This window comes from Neolamprologus brichardi, chromosome 20, assembly GCF_056152115.1.
Source record: "Neolamprologus brichardi isolate AB-2024 chromosome 20, ASM5615211v1, whole genome shotgun sequence".
NCBI classification, from domain to species: Eukaryota; Metazoa; Chordata; class Actinopteri; order Cichliformes; family Cichlidae; genus Neolamprologus; species Neolamprologus brichardi.
Genome location: NC_142123.1, coordinates 7,371,135 through 7,391,937, shown reverse-complemented (window position 1 = coordinate 7,391,937; position 20,803 = coordinate 7,371,135). Strand labels below are relative to the sequence as shown.

The 20,803-nt window shown below is 39.0% G+C and overlaps 2 protein-coding genes and 2 non-coding genes across 4 annotated transcripts; 2 read left to right on the top strand and 2 right to left on the bottom strand.

Moving 5' to 3' along the window:
* Nucleotides 1-973: 973 nt before the first annotated feature.
* LOC102798994 (serine hydroxymethyltransferase, mitochondrial-like) lies at nt 974-9,765 on the bottom strand. The gene is made up of 12 exons (XM_006785432.3): nt 9,422-9,765; nt 8,228-8,425; nt 6,080-6,159; nt 5,240-5,440; nt 4,992-5,073; nt 4,763-4,885; nt 4,440-4,579; nt 4,143-4,305; nt 3,881-3,980; nt 3,315-3,470; nt 2,872-2,979; nt 974-2,622 (listed from the first exon to the last, which is right to left on the bottom strand). Exons 1-12 carry the CDS (start codon nt 9,452-9,454, stop codon nt 2,495-2,497), a joined length of 1,512 nt encoding a protein of 503 aa, XP_006785495.2. The 5' UTR covers nt 9,455-9,765; the 3' UTR covers nt 974-2,494.
* Nucleotides 9,766-9,846: 81 nt separating this feature from the next.
* Nucleotides 9,847-15,900, bottom strand: LOC102799283 (neurexophilin-2-like). The gene is made up of 2 exons (XM_006785433.2): nt 15,722-15,900; nt 9,847-10,895 (listed from the first exon to the last, which is right to left on the bottom strand). Exons 1-2 carry the CDS (start codon nt 15,797-15,799, stop codon nt 10,071-10,073), a joined length of 903 nt encoding a protein of 300 aa, XP_006785496.1. The 5' UTR covers nt 15,800-15,900; the 3' UTR covers nt 9,847-10,070.
* A 3,147-nt stretch (nt 15,901-19,047) lies between these two features.
* On the top strand, nt 19,048-19,161 carry LOC118453877 (U5 spliceosomal RNA). The gene has a single exon (XR_004843481.2). It is a non-coding gene; the product is annotated as a U5 spliceosomal RNA (small nuclear RNA).
* A 564-nt stretch (nt 19,162-19,725) lies between these two features.
* Nucleotides 19,726-19,839, top strand: LOC118453876 (U5 spliceosomal RNA). The gene has a single exon (XR_004843480.2). It is a non-coding gene; the product is annotated as a U5 spliceosomal RNA (small nuclear RNA).
* The last annotated feature ends 964 nt before the right edge of the window (nt 19,840-20,803 follow it).

Sequence of the window (20,803 nt, the reverse complement as noted above, 5' to 3'; positions counted from 1 at the left end):
ACGGTCCCACAATAAGGCTTTTAGGATAACCCTAATCTGTAATTCACCTGTCACTGTCATATAGGCCTACAGTTTCACTCAGTTTCCCTGTCACGTTCCGTGCCATGCTTATCATGTCAGATTTCCAAAAGCTAGGATAGGACTTCAAAAATGCTGTTTTACTGCAAGATCTGTTGAACCAAGAAATCACTTAAATAGAAACTGTTTGACAAAGTGAAGTAAGCTAAAAGATTTTGCAATTTTTTTTTTTTTTTGACGGTCAGAGTGCATGATTCAACAATAAGAAAAAGACTGGGGACAACAAATTAGGTGAAAATCCAGGCTCAAATTGAGATGCGTTTGCCAACTTCCAAAAGGCGTGACGTGAACAGGGCTATACTTGCTGCTCAAGTGCTGCAAAACTGATGGCACAGCACCTCACGGTGCAAATGGATAATGATCCAAAGCAAGAAGCTGCACAGGTTTCACAAAATAAATAAATGGGATATTCTTCAATGACCAAGTCAGTCAAAGACAAAGCTGAAGGCAGAGAAACCCTCAAACTAGCTGTCGCTGAAGGCAGCTGCAGTAAACACGTAGGAGAGCGTCTCAAGGGAGGAAACACAGTATTCTGTGATGTCAGCTTCAAGACTTCATGCAGTCACTGACTGCAAAAGATTTTCATCCCGATATATAAAACAATTCTTGTATTTAAAATTATGTTAGTTTGTCCTAGTACTTTTGAGCTTCAGAAAATGGGCTGTAATGTTCTATAAAAATAGTAGCATGTTAATGTGATACTTCTGTTATTTATCTGAAAGTCTGAACTGCACAGTCAAACCTTAATTTGCTCAGTTGTGGTTTATGGAGACAAAACTACAAAAAAAAAAATTTTGTTCCTCCAACAAATTTTGGACCCAACTGTATATAACAGAAAATTAAAAAAGCACCAAAGGTCCACTTTATTCATCCTTCATAGAGCGAACATGTGGTTTTAATGATCATATCATGAAATACTTTATTTAATAGAAAACAATATCAACGTCCAACTGAGGGAGGAAGTCAAACTAAACAATTCAGACATCTAAAGTACTATGAAAACAAATCAAATGATCCAAAGTTCTTTTTTTTTTCTTTTGTGAACCTGAAGCTGTGATCCGCTGACACTGCTCGGGGACTACTTTTTATTTTCTTTTTCTTGACTATTCCCAGAAGTAAACAGTGAGAGGACATGAGCAGAGGAAATTCCAGCAGCTTAACATGGATCAGTGTTTACAGAATCTGAAGATGCTCCTCCCTCTTGGGATAACACACATAAATCATCAACCGCTCAGTGACATGCAACTCAGCAGCAGGTAAAAAAAGTACATGCAAAAAAAAAAACCTTAGAAAATTTAACATGTAAATATTCAGCATCAGTTTTATTGCAGTTTAAAAGATGCATATTCATGTTATACATTCCTCAGAAATGATTTCTATAGAAGTCAAAGTAAAACTACAAAAGCTACTATTACATTAGATACACACACATACACACAAATCTGAAGCCTTGTTTTGAAACGCCTGTGCTACTTTACTGTTTTCTATTCATGTTAGTGGATCTGTGGATGTAAACTGAACCTGTGCTCAATTCCCAACACAGCTGCTGCGAGTTTCCCAGAGTGCAGAACAAAGCCTGAAGTCAGTAAGAGCTCTTAAGCAGACTTAGCAACCAAATGCCAAAAATACCTGAAAGCACATAAGGGTCCTTCTTATCTTTGGGCAGCAAACAACAGTCCTGACAAGAAGGCGAAAGCAAATTCCAGAGTGCTGTTAACTCACAATTTAGGTTCATTGCTGTGTACCATTTACACTCTAGTCCTATTGAATACCATTTTTATGAATATAATCACTACTATCCAGCTATCACTGCAAGCTAGTAACAAATCCAATCACTTTAGATCCTTTATAGTCAATGTATATAATAAATTGTTCCACTAAATTGATCGCTGATACAATGAAACAGAAGTTAATAGTATCCACTTGAATGTAACTTAGCACAGATTAGTTATAAACTGCAGTGTATGTAGTAGTTATTGATAACACTCTATAAAAACACTGCAGTAGTTTACATTACCTTTTAAAACATACACGTTCTCCTATGAAGACATTTTAAATGTCTGCATTAGTACAATGTTATACATAATGAATGTTTACATGCTGCTTAGAAATGCAGAGTTAGAACTGGAGAAGTCTCTTGGAGCTGAGCTGAGAAGCTGAGTTGCTTTCTTTCCAACCTCCTTAGAGTCATTTTTTAACGAGTTGTGACTTTTATAATTTATTTTTAATACATTCACCTGGCATTTCCATCCATATCAGTATCTGTTACTATGTTACATTTTTCAGCTCAGCTGGTAATTTTAATGCTTCCAGTTAATGTGGAAATGTCATGCTGTATTGCTGCATTATATGTATGTCTAAGAAAACCCCCCAAAGAGTAACACTGTGCATTACAGCTTGTTTGTCTGAGTTTTTTCTAATGGTCAGTAAATCCCGGCATGGGGAAGGGCCTGGCGAATAGCTCCACCCGCTGGCGGAGCTCTGTGATGCGTGACACTGTATCTTGGTCCTCCAGCAGAAATGACTTGAAGCTAGCCAGGTTTCCTGTTTGGAGACAGAAAGGCAAAAACATTTTATTTATTCTTTTTGCTTGTTTCCTGAGCCCTACTCACAGCTAATAAATGATCCACAGTCCTTAGCTGCAAGAGAAATAATGAATTCTGAACACATATTCGAGCATTAGTAATCTATGTAAGCAAACAACATGTCAGCATGGTGAATCTGCTGTACACAAAACCCCAAACACCACCACTCCCACTGGATGAATCACAGGTTTAGACAAAACTCCCTCACCGGTCTTCTTCTTCACGTCCAGTGCAATCTGAATCCCTTCATCAATCAACTCCACAACTTTTTCAAAATCTGCCTCCTTAAACTGCCGAGAGGTCAGAGCTGGAGCTCCTGTAAGAAAGTGACAGATAAAACAATCGTTAGATTAAATGGTTTGATTGTTGTCAATAGTTCATAAAGAGAGGGTTGGTTTGAGGTACATGGTGACATACTGAATGATGGTCCGGCGATAAAAACTACAGCTACAGTGACATGTAGCAGGAAACACAGACACATCACAGAGTCAGACACTCCGAGTGAGAAGAAAGGGTCTGCTGCCATACGGGCAGAAAGACAGAGTGGCTGACAGAGTCTGTCCAAAGTAGCTCCACTCCTGTAACTCTTTCCTAGATTACTAAATTTTGCAACACATTCTGCACAAGCTGCACTTCTATTAAAGCGAGTACCAAGTCGAAGTCCTCCTGGAGTGAGGGCGCTCTTATCTCCAGGACAGGTGTTCTTGTTGGCCGTGATTGACACCAGCTCTAGGACCCTCTCAGCTCGAGCACCATCCATACCACGAGGTCGAAGATCAACCAAAACCAGGTGGTTGTCTGTTCCACCTGAGAAACGGAAGAGGAGGATAGATCTATAGGATCTGTATTTGAGGAAATGTTTCTGATGGTGAAATTCTCATCAAGTCTTTCCTGGAGACAATGAGGAGACGTGCAGCTGCTACCGTAAAATATTACTCACTGTTTTTTTCCATTCAACTGACAAGTGAAGCTTAAGTGAACTTTTCCAAAGTTATAAAAACAGAATGCAAATGAGGCTGAAGCAAATGCAAAGTGATCCAAAAGCAATTGCATCAGGCACTGGAGAGGTAGAAATGCACTGCTCGTTTAAATGCTGAGTCTAATTTCATAGTCAGAGAAAGAAAACAAAAGCATTTGTCGTTTATTTTAATTTGTATGAAATTATTTGTTTTTAATGCAAAAATATACAATTTCAACATCAAAGACTCACTCAGCACCTGACACCAAAGTGTAGCCCTTCTTAAGCAAAGCATTGGCCATGGCTTTGGTGTTCAGCAGCACTTGATGGATGTATCTCTTGAACATGGGAGTGGAAGCCTGCAGAAGCAGAAATCATGTCGTGTGAGAGAGAAAGATTGTATTCAGATACTCCAAATCCAGACCTACTTGAGCTACGCTGATGTTCTGTCTGAGGATTTCCTCTTTAATTGAATTTGTGGGCTATTATTGAACATTAAAGATTAAAATACACATCTTGACCTGTTTGAGGGCGACAGCCACCCCAGCAATGGCATGGTTGTGAGGTCCTCCCTGAAGTGATGGAAACACAGCAAAGTTCACCCTGTCCTGGAGGTCATAAAGGACTTCCCTGCCTTTCTTATCCACGGACCTCACACCTTTCCGGTAGAAGATCAGGCCAGCCCTGCAGAGCAGAGAAAGGACACCAAATGAGCTTAGCTAGACATGTGCAGAATCACATGTATAAAGCTCTTACCTGAATAGGCAACTATCAACACACTTATTAAAATGAATTCATATTAGGGCTCAGATCCTAACCTTGCTCCACGCAAGGACTTATGGGTGGTGGAAGTCACAAGGTCAGCGTGCTCAAACGGAGAGGGAACAGCTCCTGCAGCCACCAGGCCACTAATATGAGCCATATCTGCCAGCAGGTAGGCACTCAGCTCCGCACACAACTAAAAGACACACAGCTCAACATGAATCCCACAAACCTGAAATCCTGTTACTTTCTCAGCTTTTGTTTAAATGTCCAAGTATCTCATCACGCTTCTGTAACTCAGTAATCTGATTTGTGGTAGAGTTGACAGGTGTTGGAAGTTTCTGAGACACCTTCTCGTAAACATTATTAAATGAAGCACCTTCTTCATGCGAGAGTAGTCGATGAGACGAGCGTAGGCGCTGGTTCCTGCTATGATAAGTCTGGGTCTGAAAAGGCGAGCAGTCTTCTCCAGCTGGTCATAATCTATGAGACCTGTTTGGGGCTGAGGGGGATTCAGGAACAGGGGGTAGAGAGAACTGCTTACACGTTCTTATGTCTTTAAATGGATCACAGGTTTGAAACCTTAATTCTGTTTGAATACTACTTACATCCACTTTGTAAGGCATCGATTCAAAGTAAATAGAGGTGGCTGAGACTCTTTTGTTGTCTGACATGTAGCCGTGGGTAAGACTGAAATGTGAAGGACAAAATATATATTTATAACAGAGCGCACGTGTGCAGAAGATGAGCAGGTGCAGGGTGGACAAAAAGCTCCGTATAAAATGTTATTATGGGAATGGAAATATCCTCTGCTTGAGCATGTCTAGCATGAATGAACTTTAACATATTGACTCACTGTCCCCCGTCAGGCAGATCCAGGCCCATGATGCGGTCATGAGGCTGCAGCACAGATGTGTAGGCTGCAAAGTTAGCAGGGGATCCAGAGTATGGCTGAACATTAACGCCCCACAGATTGGGATCCAGACCAAAGACTGAGAGCGCTCGCTTCTGACACAGCAGCTCGATCTGGTCGACAATCTCCGCACCTCCGTAGTATCTGACAAAGACAAAAAAAGAAACATAGAATCATCTCATATTATTGTAACGCACACACTTCATATTGTAATTTATCATATTGTACGATAACTGTATAATTTTGCAACAAATCATGTGTACTGAATCATGCAGTACCCTTATGTATCCTATCACATCTTCAAACTTTGTATTCTGTCATATCATGGGGTGTCGTAATGTATTGTTCCATTTATTTGGCTATATGTTATTGTTTCTTACTGAAACTGTACTATGATGGATAACACTGATCACTGTTGTGTATCACATCAGATTTTATTACATCGTATAGTATCATAGTATTGCTTTCTTTTGCATTCAATCATATCATATTCAACAGACTGTATTGCATCGTATGCTGTCATATCACTCTGTATCATGTCACTGTCCTTTAATATACTTTGTGCACTATTAGTTTAGGGTAATTTTATATTGTGTTGAGCTGGATTATATTGCTATATGCTATGTGAACAGCCCTGAATTATGCTGGGAAAAGAAATGCAAACCTTCTTGTTTTAAAGGCCATTTGCCTTTAAATGAAATTTTATAAGCTTCATGTGCTGGCTTCTGAAAATAGTTTTAATGACTAAATCAATATATGTTTAAAGTAGGCGATCCTTATTACCTTTGTCCTGGGTATCCCTCAGAGTATTTGTTGTTTAGACAGGAGCCCTGTGCCTCCAAAGCTGCACGACTGCAGAAGTTCTGGAGGGACAAACAAAAAAGCATCAAAACCTGCAGTAAATTTTTATCATACTTATATATTCAGAAGTCTGTCACCAAATATAACCAGATATAGCTTTTATTTATCTTCAGAAGGACGACTGAATACCCCTGCCGGGGTGTTTTGCAAATACTTATTGCAACAAAAATGGAGCAGATGCTTTAACAGCCTATTGTATAAGCTACAAATGAGCCATATTTGATTATTTAAAGAAATCAGAGTGCATTAGAGGTACTATAGTGATGCTGAGGGCTGAATATAGAAGAATCTAACTAGTACTGAATCCTTGCAAAGTTCAGCACGGTGTCAAATGTCAGAAAAGAGATGGAGCTGCGGAAAAAGGAAATGAATGTAAATGAATTTTTTTCCCCGTCTCAGTCTTTTTTTTCTCCCACTCACATTTCAGCTTATCTTCTCTCACTGTCTTTCGCTTTCTCTTTCTCTGTCCTCCTCAGCCGCCCCCTCTGGGTTGTTATTTTACTAAACCTGTCACTGTTCAGGGATCCCTCAATCATTCCAGTGGGGTTTAAAACTAGTCCCCCAAGTGACATAAATCTCTTTCCATGACATTTTGAAACACTATCTTGACACACACAAACACACACATACACGATCGCTCCTCCTTCTCTGTCTCAGCTTTAAATGTGGGGATCAGTGAAAGAAATCAGTGGGGGGAACCTAATGGGATGATTTGACTATGTTCCTGAAGATGAAAAAAAAAGCAGGGTCTCTCCTCTGGGAGTTGGCTCAGAGCGGCAAATGACTGATAGCACATGTAAAAGAAGATTAAACCTTTCAGATGTCATCGTGAGTGATAGTGCTGTGGATGCATAATTGGTGGAGAATAAAAGAATAAAAGCTCCCGTCTTTTCCCACAGCTTCCACTTAGTGAAAATCACTGACTTAAAAGGAGTTGGTGGGGTGCATTGGAAATCTCAGTGAACGCTGAAGAAAACAGTAAAATTCTGGAAACTACAACTCTGATGACTTGAGATTTCACTGCTGACAAATGTGCTCCTCTGTGAAGAACAAAACATTTCAGCCCAAAACTCAGTGGAGTATTTTACTGTAAGTCTGTGGAGTGTGCAGCTCTTTCATGAATTTTGCGTCGCAAAACCGATTTTTATCCTAGCTGACCAAAAAATGAGGTCTTAACGTTAAATGTAAGCCTATAGACTCATTACCACGGTATTGTTTTTTGACTGACATCATCTATTGAACAATCAAGTAGGAGGAAAATTAAAATTCTTATTTTTAAAATATTGCTCACTATATAAAAAAAGCTGTAAAAATACAGGAAATTCGCATATGACTGTAGTGATCTTTGAACTCTGTAAATGCCGTGCCTTTGAGCTAAACTAGATCATCATCACTATTTTTTTTGTCTCTGTTGAACATAAATACACACAGGACTGTTAATATTTTAGTTCATATCAATACGTTATATTTTGATTGCTGGCTGTGCATGTGTGATGTGGTTATTGAGCCACCATGACCAAAACTCTAGCAGTGAGTGATTTTCTGGGTGTTTTGAGATTTTTAACGCACCAGGATTTTTATAAAATATGTTTCTAGGAGTAGAATAGCAACAAGTTACATAATAATTTTATGATAGTCAAACAGCTGACAGTATTTCACTGTAAAGCTTGTATTTTACAGTGAACAGCACATTTCCATAAGACTTGCACTTGAAACTGTCATTATAGATTACAGCAGGTACTCTGTGAAATCACAGTTTAATGCCGGCAATTCTAGTTACTTTTATTTTATTTTCATTTAACAATGAACAGCACAGTTTACGTGTCACGCCTCTTTTTCCAGAACTAATTTTGCACAGAGATTATGTGTGACGCAATACACAGATCAAACATTTAAACAGCCACTTTTGATTTCCCTTAGCAGCCTGCTGCTGAGGGGAATCATACATATAACGTGTTGTTTTTCCAATCAAGATTTACTGAAGATTTAGCTTTCATGTTTTTCCTCTTTTATTTAATCTCCTTATGGTACTATCACATTTTCTTCTCTTTCAACTAAATGAGGTCTGACCTCTGATGCGATGAGCTCCAGTCCCCGACACTGCCTGTCCTTCTCCTGCTGCAGGAGTCTCCACATCTCTGGGTCATCCTGAGCCAGGCTCTCCTGTCCTGTCCACCCATCACTGCTGCTGCTGAGGTGTCTTCTGCAAGATTTTGCAGTCATCTGCCTCTGTCGGCCCAAACATGCTGAAGCACTGAGAAAAAGGGGCTGCAGCATGGGGGGTAGTGAATGAACACACAGGAATGATTTCAGTCACTGAATAAATGTACACTTTTTGAATAATGATTTTAAAGCTGTTCACTAGTAAGTACCCTGGGGCAACAGTGTTACAGTTCTTGCGACCTGCTGTTCTAAACTGCTCAGAGAAGTTAAAAAAAACCTCTTGAAGGCACAAATACCAAGTCACGGGGTGCGATGCAACTCTCCATTGTGCTTTAAATGCTCTGCAGAGTGTAAAAAAAAAAGTTTCTGGTGGGGGGTTCTTTTTCATCCTTTGGTGTCTTTTGAAACCCTGATGAAGAGTAAGCCTGTGCACAAATACTTTCATCCCTCAAAATGATAATACTTTGCACTTGGGGTTTGTAAACAAGGGAGTTAGAATAATGTGGCTTTTGATGTTCTAAACAACCCATTAAATGAAAGGCAGTAAAAAAAAAAAACACAAAAAACCCCCAAATGTGTTATTCAATGGAGCAGTTATGGAAAACCTTGGACTTGAAAAATGTACTGCGTGTGGGCTGGTCAGACATGGAGGGGCTTAGTTATCAGGGTCTTGTTTGTTGAAACCAGCTTGTGCCTGCATGATAGTTATGCAACTATGTGTTACTTTGGCCCAATAGACAGATTACTGTTGAAGCATAAATATATGTTAAAGTAAGTCTCCTTTCATCTTCTGTATTCGCTGTGTTTTCTAAGCCTTGAGTATAGTAAGTCTTGCATAAAGTGCAGACTGTGCAGTCAACTTTCTTTCAGCAAAATATAGAAATAAATAAACTGGGACAGCAGTGTGTGTTTCTCTTTTGGACTGAAAAATACAAAGAAAAAATCTTCAAACCAGACATTTTTATCAGGGTTGACTTTTAGTGACAAGCTGGCCTACTTACGGTTATAAGTGACTTATTTACAACTACTCTTACATGCAGAAAAAGGGTCTCCTGAAGCAGATATAAGTGCACGTAATTTTAAAAAACAAAACGTACTCACCTGTAATCTTTGCCGTAACGTCAGAGAGAGCATGTCTGCAACAGCTGAGGGAAAAACAGAAAACTTCCCAGGTGCAAAGGGTGAAAGTAAAATCAGTACTGGATGTAGCCAGATACCGGACGTGTACTTTGTGTCACTGATAATAATGACTACAGTAAATAATCCCTTTCATCTCGCTCTGTGAGTTCTTTGAATAGAAAACTTCCATAAAACGAACAGGCATAGAAACAATTTCATAGTAAAAACATTAGCTGAAGTCAGTCTGTGCTTTAAAAGAAAACCTACATGTGATTCTGTCCTTAAACATAGATACATATACAATATTATCTTTATTTTTCAAGTAAAAAAAATAAGAATACAAGTCAAATTTTGGATGAAAACCTCAATTAATCCATAATCATGAGGCAAAGGTTTTAAATACAAATTCAAAATCAGCGTTAATGTTTTAATGAGTGTGCTTTCAGACAACACAAAGCTTACACAAAACTTAAATCCTTAAAAAAGACAACACAAGTTTTGGCTCAATCTGCATTCACTGACAGGCTGACGATGTATCTTTATGTTGAAAGTGTTTGGAAAACTGAACATATGATTCTGAAGGATGTTTGAAGGACGAGTGAGAAGTCAGTGTATCATATCTCAGAATTTGTCACCCAAAGTGCTGCTGGTTCTGCTCAGGGCAAACTTTCTGCACCAGTCTGTAATCCGTGCCAGTGAAGGCGATGAAGATGCATATAACCTTAAATGGTTTGGCACAGATCCAGGCTGCCTGGGACTGGGTGTTTTCTGAGTAGCATGTCTGGCCTGGGTCGTACATGCAGGGCTTGGTCTTCTTGGACCGGTTGGTTCTCTGGTACTCGATCCGGCAGTTGAGTTCAGTCACCATCATCATGTCCTGCTGCTGCTTCTGCTGTTCGGGAGGAGTGGAGCTGGTGGACTGAGGAGGGCTTGGCAACTGGGACATCAGATCTGGGAGCAGTACTGAATTTTTAGTGTGAACACTCTGAGATGCAGCATCAAGAACCTCCCATCCCACAGCTTTGGAGGGTGGAACGATGCTGACGGATATGTTCCCCAGACGGGATGAATTGTGGCGGAAGTAGACGCTGAATGTTCCATTGATGTGATCCACAATCTTCCCTGTCACCAAGAGGCTAAATTTCACTGTTTTCACATTAAAGTAAAAATCCCCCCAGCCCAGGATCTTTTTGGCCTTTGGGGAAGTTTTAGCTGGAGGTTTGGATTTGGGAGGAGGACGATACAGATACTGATCCAGGGCTTGTGAGAAGTTCTGAGGCCAACCGTATGGGCCAAGCGAGCCATAAGCAGGTGTTTTATGTTTGGTGGAGATGATCTGTAAATCTTTGGAAATATGTTTAACTTTCAGTGCTGCTCCACCAGCACCTTCTCTTCCTCCTTCCTCCTCACCCCACTCTTGGCTTTGAAATTCCAGTTTCTTGGATATCTCTTGGACCTGTGGAAAAAAAGTATAAAATAGTGAATTTTGAAAATGTTCTTCATCCATTGTTACAAGATATAGCTTATTTGTCAGATTACATACAGCTGTGCTCAGAAGTTAACAGTCACTATGGGCATAAATGTCATGGGGCTTTGGGGTTTTAGTGAACTGTTCTTTTTCCAGGGATTGTACAACATACATATTTAATGACTTAAAAAAATAAAACAATAATTAGCTTCACAAGTCTGAAATGTTTTGGATTTTATCTAACCTCAAAAGCATACATATACCCCACTAACATTTGGTTAAATGTCTTAGTAAGTTTCACCTAGACCAAACACTATTGGTAGCCACCAACATGTATCTGGCATCATTCTTGCAGGATATTTGAACACTCTACTTGGCTTCATTGAAGCATAGTCCACAAATTTCCAATAGGATTGAGATTTGTACTTTGGGAATGCCATTCCAGAAGCTTATTGTTAGCCTGCTTTATCGTGTTTTTGAAATCATTGTCCAACTCGGACATGCAGCTGTGTCCAAGCTGTTGATTTAACGTGAAGTTGAAGTATTCAGAGAGACCCCTTCTTCATTATTCCATCTACCGTGCGCAATATACCAGTACCAATGGGAGCAGAACAGACCCAGGGCATTATGTGACCACCACCATGCTTGACAACAGGTACAGTGGTCTTAGAACCTCGCCCTTACTCCTCCAACAACCTTTTGTCATTGTGACCAAACAGGTCAATCTTTGAATTATCGACCATTAAAATTTTCTCCAGAAGCCATTTGACTTGTCTGTGTGAGTATCTTAGTCAAGCCTAAAAGTGGAAATGTAAAATTTTCATGGTGGTTACCTGGTTATTCCTGAACATCCTAACCAATTTCCTCTCATCTGAGGGGACAGCTTGGGTGTTCTTTCACACTTTGACAAAGTGGTAACACATCCTAATAACTTTTCTTACATTTAGTTGTTTAAACCAATTATCCTCAAATTTGTAGTTGTTTAGAAATGGCCCATTAAGTTTCTGGAATGGCCGTGCCAAAGCCACAACCTCAGTCCTGTTTAAAATGTGTAGACCATGCTTAAAAGCTCCATGCCACTAAACGACCTTGTTTAAATGAAGATTGGTCAAATATCCAGCCAGAATTATGCTAAAAGCTTGTTGTCCAAAATAAATTAAAACTTGTGTACATAGTTATTTATTTTTCATCATTACAGATGTTTGCTGTACGATCATTCCACCCTGGAAAAAGAACAGTTCAAAGAAATCATTACAAGCCCCACATTACCATGACATTTATGCCCATGATGAGTCTAAACATCTCACCACAACTGTGTATCCACAGGGGTAATAAATATATATATATATAGTATATATAGGTCTTGCATTTTACTTTGCATTAAACACTGAGATGTCAGTTTTTGAGATCTCCGGTGCGGTTTCAAAACAATGGAGCCAAATGGAATTTGGCCACGGTGTTGTGCTTTTGCACACCATTTTTCCATAAACACTACAGAATATAACATTTTGTAGATAGTTTTAACTGAAGAAACAGTCCCTGTTAGGAAAAAAAATCCCCCAAATTTGTGTTGTAATTGGCTGATTTGCCAAGTAGTGAAAAGACACGTTGCCTTGTTTTTTATTTATCTTTTTATTTATTTTGAATTCAGTAAGCACCACATGTAAAATTTCATCCAGCTTTTTGATACTGGCGTAGATACTGATATATCAAAGAGAGGCAGAAAAAGAAAGAGAGACCCAAATCCTAAAATTGAACCTCTTTGATTAGCCGCAAACTACTGTGGCTGAATGCTAAAATCTGTGTTTTGTTATACTAATAAAACAACTCTTAAAAGCACCAAATGAAACTCATATCCACCAATGCTCACAGACAACTATAAGAACTTTATAATATCGACTGTAACCCAAAACAACTCTGGGGTTGTCAACATAGTCACCATTAAATACAGTAAAAAAAAAAAAACTACAGTAAAAAAGTCACAGGATTTTGTTGTTGGACTGCAGAAAGTGACAAGAAAGACGAAAAGCAAAACTGCCCTTGACCACCTGGATGACCACAAAGGAAGGACAGCTTGACTGTAGCTGCACTATAAGGCAGCACATAATCGATTTAAATAATTATTCTTCAGTGTTGCGGGCCCTCGCACTGAGAACGTCTTGAAATTGACTGTGATCAATAGGTTATCTCCTTCAGGCAAGGACTACAGTAATGAGGAACATGCACACACCCACACCACAAACAAACACAGTCCCGTTCTTGTTGCCATTAACACGTTTTAATTTGCCCGTCCGTTCGTCCTCTCTCACTCCCCCTTTAAAACTTTCAATCCTCGTTTCTGCACGACCTTGGTAATGGACCGTCTATAGGCTGATTAATCAATATGCTTGAGATAGAGAGAAACGTGGCTGCTGAAGAATCAATAAAATAATAAATGTATGAAAATATGAAAAATATGCATCTGTTTTAGGCACATTTCCATATTGAGCTCCTTCTGTGCCAAATATGTCTCAGTGGTCTCAAAAAGACTAAAAAATCTTTAACCTTTTTCCTCCTCCTCCTCTTCATTACCTTAAATATCCCAGCTTCTAATCTTGGATTGATTTGGACAGCTTCTTGAAATGAATAAGGGATTAAGCTTTCACCTGAATGCATCTTGTTAGGTAAGAGCTTACGACTTCACGTTTTGTTTGTTGTATTCATCACTTCCACCCACATTGTCCTCCTTCCTTTTACTGTCCTATTTTGTCCCTTTTTCGGGAAATAGATTGTATAAAGGTATCTACGCTCCCTGGCCTTTCCCCTGAAGTCAAATCAGATGAAACAGTATGGGTGAACAGGCTGCAGATTATATGAAAAAAATACACCACATCAAAATGATACATTAAGCTGCCTCTTACAGTGTTGACTCCACTGTACCGGAGAAACACTCCAAATATATTTTACAGGAACTAAAAACCAATCTGTTGCCACTAATTGCTTTAATGTTAAATATTTTGGCTTCTGTGATAGCGCCACATTTCATGCACAGCTCACGCAGAACTGAAGACATCATTAACGCAGAGAAATACGGTAATTAACTCCACTTGAATGTCCCTCTTGGGTTTAAAAAAGAAATAGCACTCCAAAAATATACGAGTGTGACCATGAAAACTAAATACGTCTTTATACTGATGAAGCAGCTTATCATAAGCCAGGCAACCACCTGCTGTTGTGTCTATTAAAATACACAAATCCCAATAAATCAAGGGATGTTTATGTAACAAATTTGCTCTGCATGGCTGACATGTGGAGCTACGTCTCAGTATGCAAACTGTATATACAAAAAGTATATAACACCAATTTTGCACAATGCGTTTAGGATAAAAACTAATTGGACACTTCTCTTTTTATATAAACACTTACTTTAGCTTAGGTGTAATGGTGGATGCTCTGTGGGAGATGGGACAAGATTTTTTTTACGCCTCTAGGGACATGAGTTGTTCACATTCACTGTTTAGGACTTGATTTCTGTTTTTGCCATAATGTGTCAGAGGCAGATGGAGGTTTAGGGCTAATCTCACCTAGATTTCTGAATAAACAGCTCCCAGGATATCATTATTTTACTCAAACAAGCAGGATTCTCATCCCCCCCCCCAACCACCCCATCCCTGTGTGCCAATCTCTGCCTTCCTCCCCTAACCAAGTGCGCTCCAGCTGTGCCTATTGTTACAAACCCAAAGCTCCAGCTACGTGCTGTTCTCACCTGCCCTAATTGGAGCCCACAGTGTGACAGCAATGTCACCGGCTCAGTGTCAAGATGCCAGCACAGTGACTGCAACTGAGCAACAGCAGAGGAGGGGATACAAGCACAACACGTGTGTAAAAGTACCTGCAGAAGCGGGGGGAAAAAAGTAAAAACTGAAAAGCAACTGAAAAGCCTGGGAGGAGTGTTTGCTTTTTTTAAGGACAGAGAGATAGAATTCTTGCCACTGGCTAAAAAGCTCCTTAATGTGTCAGTTTTTTGGGTTGTTTTTTTAACGACTTAACCTAGAAGAAAAAAAGAAAAGAAAAATAAGTTTGAATGTTTTTAAGCCCCAGGGTGATGAAACTTCTTCAGACTGACAAAGCCCGTGCACTCATTTAGTTCAAGCAATAAAGCACAAAATGAGGTTGCTTTGAGGGTTTGCACTTGACATCTTAAATACCAGAGATGCAGATGATGCAGTCGGCTGCTCGTGCAGCATGAGGAAGTTGAATTAAAGAAAGGGGCGCAGATTAAATTACAACTACGCTTGAAAGAGAATTAGACACCGTGGGACTGGAACAAATTTAAAATGTGATAGCGGTATATATATTCATCCTTTCTGAACTTTATCTAACAAAAGATTCCACTTTAATCAAGTCCTAGTACAATTTCACACAATGAAAACGTCTTCGGTCTTAAGTTTGAAAGTAACAAAGCAAATCACATCAGAGCAAGACACCGTTCCTCATTCCTAAAAATGAACAGGTCTCTGAGTTTTTTTTCCACAATATTCTCAAAACAGCAAATCCCATGAAGTCTTTACCAAGTCATTAAAACTCTTTTCTACTTCTTAAAATCCCATGGCAAGTTACTTGTTACCTTTTAAAACTACAGTGATGTTTGGGATAATTTTGACAGTCCATGTCTTATTCTGCAACAGTGCTGTAATCTCAGAATGAGTGGCAGAAATCAAGCAGCACATAAATTTGATTATAACGTACTGATCAATAATAATAAATGGTACACATTTCTGAATGGAAGTAACTCTTCATGCACTTGGTGCAAAGGCTGTCTGCAGTCTACTCACTGATGAAGGAAGAAGCCACAGACAGGTGATGGCAAAGTTCAAACACAGAGCCCTCATTTTGCAGCAGCCTTTCTCCATCCAGAGAGTGGGACTTTGTTACAGGCAATCTGCCCGAATGATTAACGGAGTTAAAGTCGACTTTCACTTCTAAAGGAGAGGAGACAATCCGCAGTGAGAGACTCGAAAATCCCCAAGAAATGGAGTGAACACTCTGCTCTGCTCGCCTCTCCTCTCCCTCCCACTGACTCCTGTTCTCTCTCTCTCTTACTCTGTTTTTTCCTTCTCTCTCTAGCCCCCAAGACACACACGCACACAAACACACACACACACACATACGTACAACTGACTTGTCATGATCAAAAATTTATAATAAAGTATAGCATCCATAAGAGGAGAACAAATTTCTTGTACTGTAAATGTACACACACACACACACACACACAGCTTAATTTTCACCACCTGGACAGCCCTTATTATGACTCATCAACCCGTGAAAAGGCGCTCTCGGGCAGGCACAGTTTGACAGCCCTCCCTGTCCCCGCATAGCCACAGGGAGGCTGACAGAAATGACGAGGGCGCTCTCCGGGGATTGTGAAAAATTACTGACAACTGATGAGATTCAGTGCCGCAGTGAAACTTTAAGCCACAGAATCACTGCGAGCAGTAACCAGCTACCTAAACTGAATAAAGAACCAAAATTAGATTTTGTATAAACGCACAAACCCACCGCGCTCCATCTGTTCGAGCACCTGCACACTAGTTCTTCCACCACTTGACGGATAACGATGAGTGTGAAAGAGCACCCGCATTTTAAACTGGTTTAACTTTGAAAGCATATGTTCGCTTGCTGCTTTGAGTGTGAGTTAAATCAACTTAGGTTTAATAGTTAGTTTAAAGTGATTTTGTGATTTGACATAAAAATCTCACTAAAGCAGGTAGGATTAGAGAAAATGTAAGACATGAAGATCGAGCCACTGCTTTCCTCGAGGGCATTTCTACAGCCGGTGTTTGTGTCGTATTCACGGTTAGTGAGTTTTTACATGTGGTCAGTGTTTCTGTGGCAGCAAAAAATGTGGTAATGTGAAGGGGACTAGCATTCTGAAGTATTTTAAATATAGTCCCTAAGCTGACCTTTACATGTATCTTTTGGAGACAAAGATAAGAAGTTACAATTGCTCACAAAACACACACACACACACAACAGGCTTTTGAATTATTGCAGCAAATAGGCTTTGCATGACATAAAACTCCTCATAGGTAAAATGTGTTTTTCAGCAACATGTTCTCCACAAACTAAAGTCACATTTTTCTTTCTTTCTTTTTCCTCAAAATCCATTTACCGGAAATAAACTGCTAACTATCAGCATTTTAATGACTCCAAAATTTACAAGTGAGATATTTACTTACTAGATAAGTGAAAGAAAATGGATGGATGGATATTTAATGATTTACTGTACCAATGTATTTTATTTTATAGGAGATAAAGTTTGTGTTAACCACAGGCATCTAACTGAAAATCCAGTGACTTTGGACCAATGTAACCAGAAGTGCCAATTCTTAGTAGTTTTATGACTCCAAGTCTGAAAAATAAAACAATAAATCAGCTTTAGGGGTGTCAAACATAAGGCCCGGGGGCTAAACTTGGCCAGGTGAAGAATCTGGCCCAACTTTAGAAAATGTGAAGGAGAGCATACATTTTTAAACTTTAACTACAATTTCATTCATTTGTACAGCTTTTTCTATTGATAAAGACTGCCCACCTCCACTACCTTCTATTCTACATCAAAGCAATAATTAACAGTTAACAGATAAATGATTAAATGAATGATCAGAAGGTTTTTCAGCTATACTATTAATAACTATGCTCGGCTATTTATCATCGTAATTATAGCATAGTCTTTTATTTTTAAACTTTAAAGTAAATTAACAATTTTTCTAACTGTAATTTTACACATTGATCATGCAGTTTAGCTCACTTTAGCTCAAAGTGGACTGTATGTGGCCCACTATGCAAAATGACCCTGATCTACCTTCTTTATAACGGCCAGCAGGGGGCGAATTCACTGGTTGCAAAAGAAGTTTGATTGTATTGTATGAGAAAATGTCCCGATTTCACATTTGATTTAGGATCGATCAGAATAAAAACTTTGCCGGAGAGCTCATGGTGACAGTCACTGTTCTCAAGTGTTGTTCAGCGCAGGATGATTTGACATATGATGGTCCCACGTGCATGTAAAATGAGCACGCAGTCAGTTTTATATCTCTGTCGATCATCACGTCCAGTTTTTAAAAACCCAAGATGGAAGCCAAAGAGTTGAACTCAGGGCTTCAAAACAGGATGTCACAAAACAGTTTGTGACATAGGCTATATGTCTGTGAAGGTTCTCAGTCATCCAGGTCATCGTAGTCAAAGGAGCTTGCAAAGAAAAACGTCTGGACTTCTTTAAGTTACTTGAAGATCATCAGGGGGTCCTTTTGTCCCTCTGTGGGGGGACACTCCCACCAGGTTTATATCTGGGACTCTCCACCATTTGACCTTAGAACTGAAGAAGCCTCTCGGATGAGAGGTGAAACGTCTTCAAGTAACTTAAAGAAGTCCAGACGCTTTTCTTTACAAGCTCCTTTGACGACATAGGCTATGTTTTTATGTTTTAAAAATATATATACAGTATATGGCTGCTAGAACATATGTATATGTATTATTTTTGAAGTGTCGAGGATTAAAGTAGCTGTTTTATTTTAAGTATAATGTCTATGAGAGATTCCTTCTCTCACTGACCACGTGAGATCGAAGTCATCATTGCTCCTTAGAGACAAGCAAAAGGGTTGGGGAAAAATGTTGGGAAAAAACATTTCTGATGCTGTCTGTTACAGTGATGTGTCTGTGTGCGCTGATTGTCAAGACTTGGAAGGGTCAACTTTAGATAAACAAACAAATAAATAAATAGGTTATAGGTTCGGGTTAGCGTTAGGATCGTGTAGACGATAACATAGATGTCTTAAAAATTTGGATGCCGTCAAAATGAGATATCATACCGCCATCTAGTGGACAATTCAGAGATTGCTCTTATTGCTTGCCCTGTAACAAAATGTTTGTCCATATTTCCCACAATGCCATGCGCGCAAAGCTGCTTTAGAATAAGTAGTTCACATTTATCTGTCACCCACAACAGCTTTGTGGTGCATATGTTAGTGATATTTGTAGTAAAGGTTTACCTTTTTTCATCAAATAAAATGTCGGGTTTTGGGTTGTTTTTTTTGCATAAACCGTAAGTGATCATACCAGTGGGAGAAATGGGATCATTCTCTTAGGCATATATTCGCCAGCACTCTTGTTTCTCTTCAGATCGTATAAATCTTTCGCCTTTTACTAAAGATTTCCGTGGAGAGGAACAACAAGAGTTTTACTCAATTTTTTGATGCCCTGCGTTTGTGGGGCTTGTTTTCCATGTTAAAAGAAGTAAATTTAATGTTTTAAAATTGATGCATTACTCCCAATGTAAACTAAGTGTCGGTCAGGCTTTCTCTCGAGTGCCTCTTTATGCCCACCTCATTTATGTACAAATCCTCCGATATGAACTTTATTGAACCTCGGCAACAGTTTCATGATGGACTAAGATAAACATGGAAATTCGTGTTACACCATTCAGAGACTGCTGATTCTTTTATCCAAGAGTCACGTCATGTTTTAAAGGAAAACCCAGATAAATTTTCACCGTTGAGGCGTCTAACAAAACGCAGGAGACGGGGTCTCCATATTCCCACAATGCCATGCGCGCAAAGCAGTTAGTGTAAGTCGTTCACATGTATCTTGTCTTCCACAACACCTATGTGGTGCTTGTGCCGGTGATATTTGTAGTAAAAGTTTATCTTCGCGTATCAATGATAAAGTCAACTTTTTATTAAATAAAATGTCCGGTTTTTGGGTTGTTTTTTTTGCATAAACCGTAAGTGATCATACCAGTGGGAGAAATAGGGTCATTCTCTTAGTCGTAAACTCGCCAGCACTCTTGTTTCTCTTCAGATCGTACAAATCTTTCGCCTTTTACTAAAGATTTCCGTGGAGAGGAACAACAAGAGTTTTACTTAATTTTTTGATGCCCTGCGTTTGTGGGGCTTGTGATCTGTTTTAAAACAAATAAATAGACAGACAGAGGATTCTTGGCTAGCGCACTGTTGTGACTTCTGAGAATAGGTGCATACATTATATACTTCTGACTGTATTTTAATACATTTCGCAGCTTTTCCGACTTAAGACTGCCAAACCTCATTGCCTTTCATACCACATCAAAGTGATTAATTAGCAGATAAACAATTAAAGGACAGGAAAGTTGATATTTTTCAAATATTAAGTAAATTAAGCAAGTACTTATTATATTTTACAACTACAGAACAATCTGTGCACTGAACATGTAAAAGTTTTGAGTTAAAGTTTTGACATTCATCGGTCACCCAAACGTTTTATGCACTTTTTTGATCTTAAGTGGGCTGTATGTGGCCCACAATCTAAAACGAGTTTGACATCTCTGATATATAACACTGAAACAAACAGCAGTATCTAGTGCAGTGAAGTATGCTCGGGCTTGGTTGTCACACTTTTCACTCTTTGTGTGAACTAATGATCACTGAAACATCTTTCAATAACCACTCCTTCATTAAATTGAAGTTGAAGGTATAGCTCAAAATACCTATACCTTCTATTTTTGCAGTTAATTGTTACAAAAAATAATTAACTATTGACAACACACTGACACTTTGTGACAGGCCATGTTGCTGGTCCCTATAATTATCAGTTGGGTTTCAGTAAAGATTGAAGAGAAATTATGCGTAACTTTGTATTTCATTTTTTCAGATAGAGACATCAGAAAGTTTAGAAATGGACTCCACCTAATGTTACTTAAATTAAACTATAACTATAAATCAGTGAATTATTCGATGTATGAGCAGTGAAATTAGGAATTTACAGTGCTTTAAAATGCAGTTACAAATTCTACTGAGAAGCGATTGCACATTCATGTCTCAGTTTTGATGAGATGTATCACTGACATCATTAAAAAATAGAGAGAGGTTTCCTGGATCTTT

What these genes read in the sequence shown, in the direction of transcription:
- LOC102798994 (XM_006785432.3), bottom strand. Translation starts at nt 9,454, where the DNA reads ATGCTCTCTCTGACGTTACGGCAAAGATTACAG. An exon ending in GGGCTACACTTTGGTGTCAG is followed by an intron (nt 3,471 to 3,880) that starts GTGCTGAGTGAG and finishes TCCGTTTCTCAG; the next exon opens with GTGGAACAGACAACCACCTG. An exon ending in GGACGTGAAGAAGAAGACCG is followed by an intron (nt 2,623 to 2,871) that starts GTGAGGGAGTTT and finishes GTCTCCAAACAG; the next exon opens with GAAACCTGGCTAGCTTCAAG.
- LOC102799283 (XM_006785433.2), bottom strand. Translation starts at nt 15,799, where the DNA reads ATGGAGAAAGGCTGCTGCAAAATGAGGGCTCTGTGTTTGAACTTTGCC. An exon ending in TGTGGCTTCTTCCTTCATCA is followed by an intron (nt 10,896 to 15,721) that starts GTGAGTAGACTG and finishes TTTTTTCCACAG; the next exon opens with GTCCAAGAGATATCCAAGAA.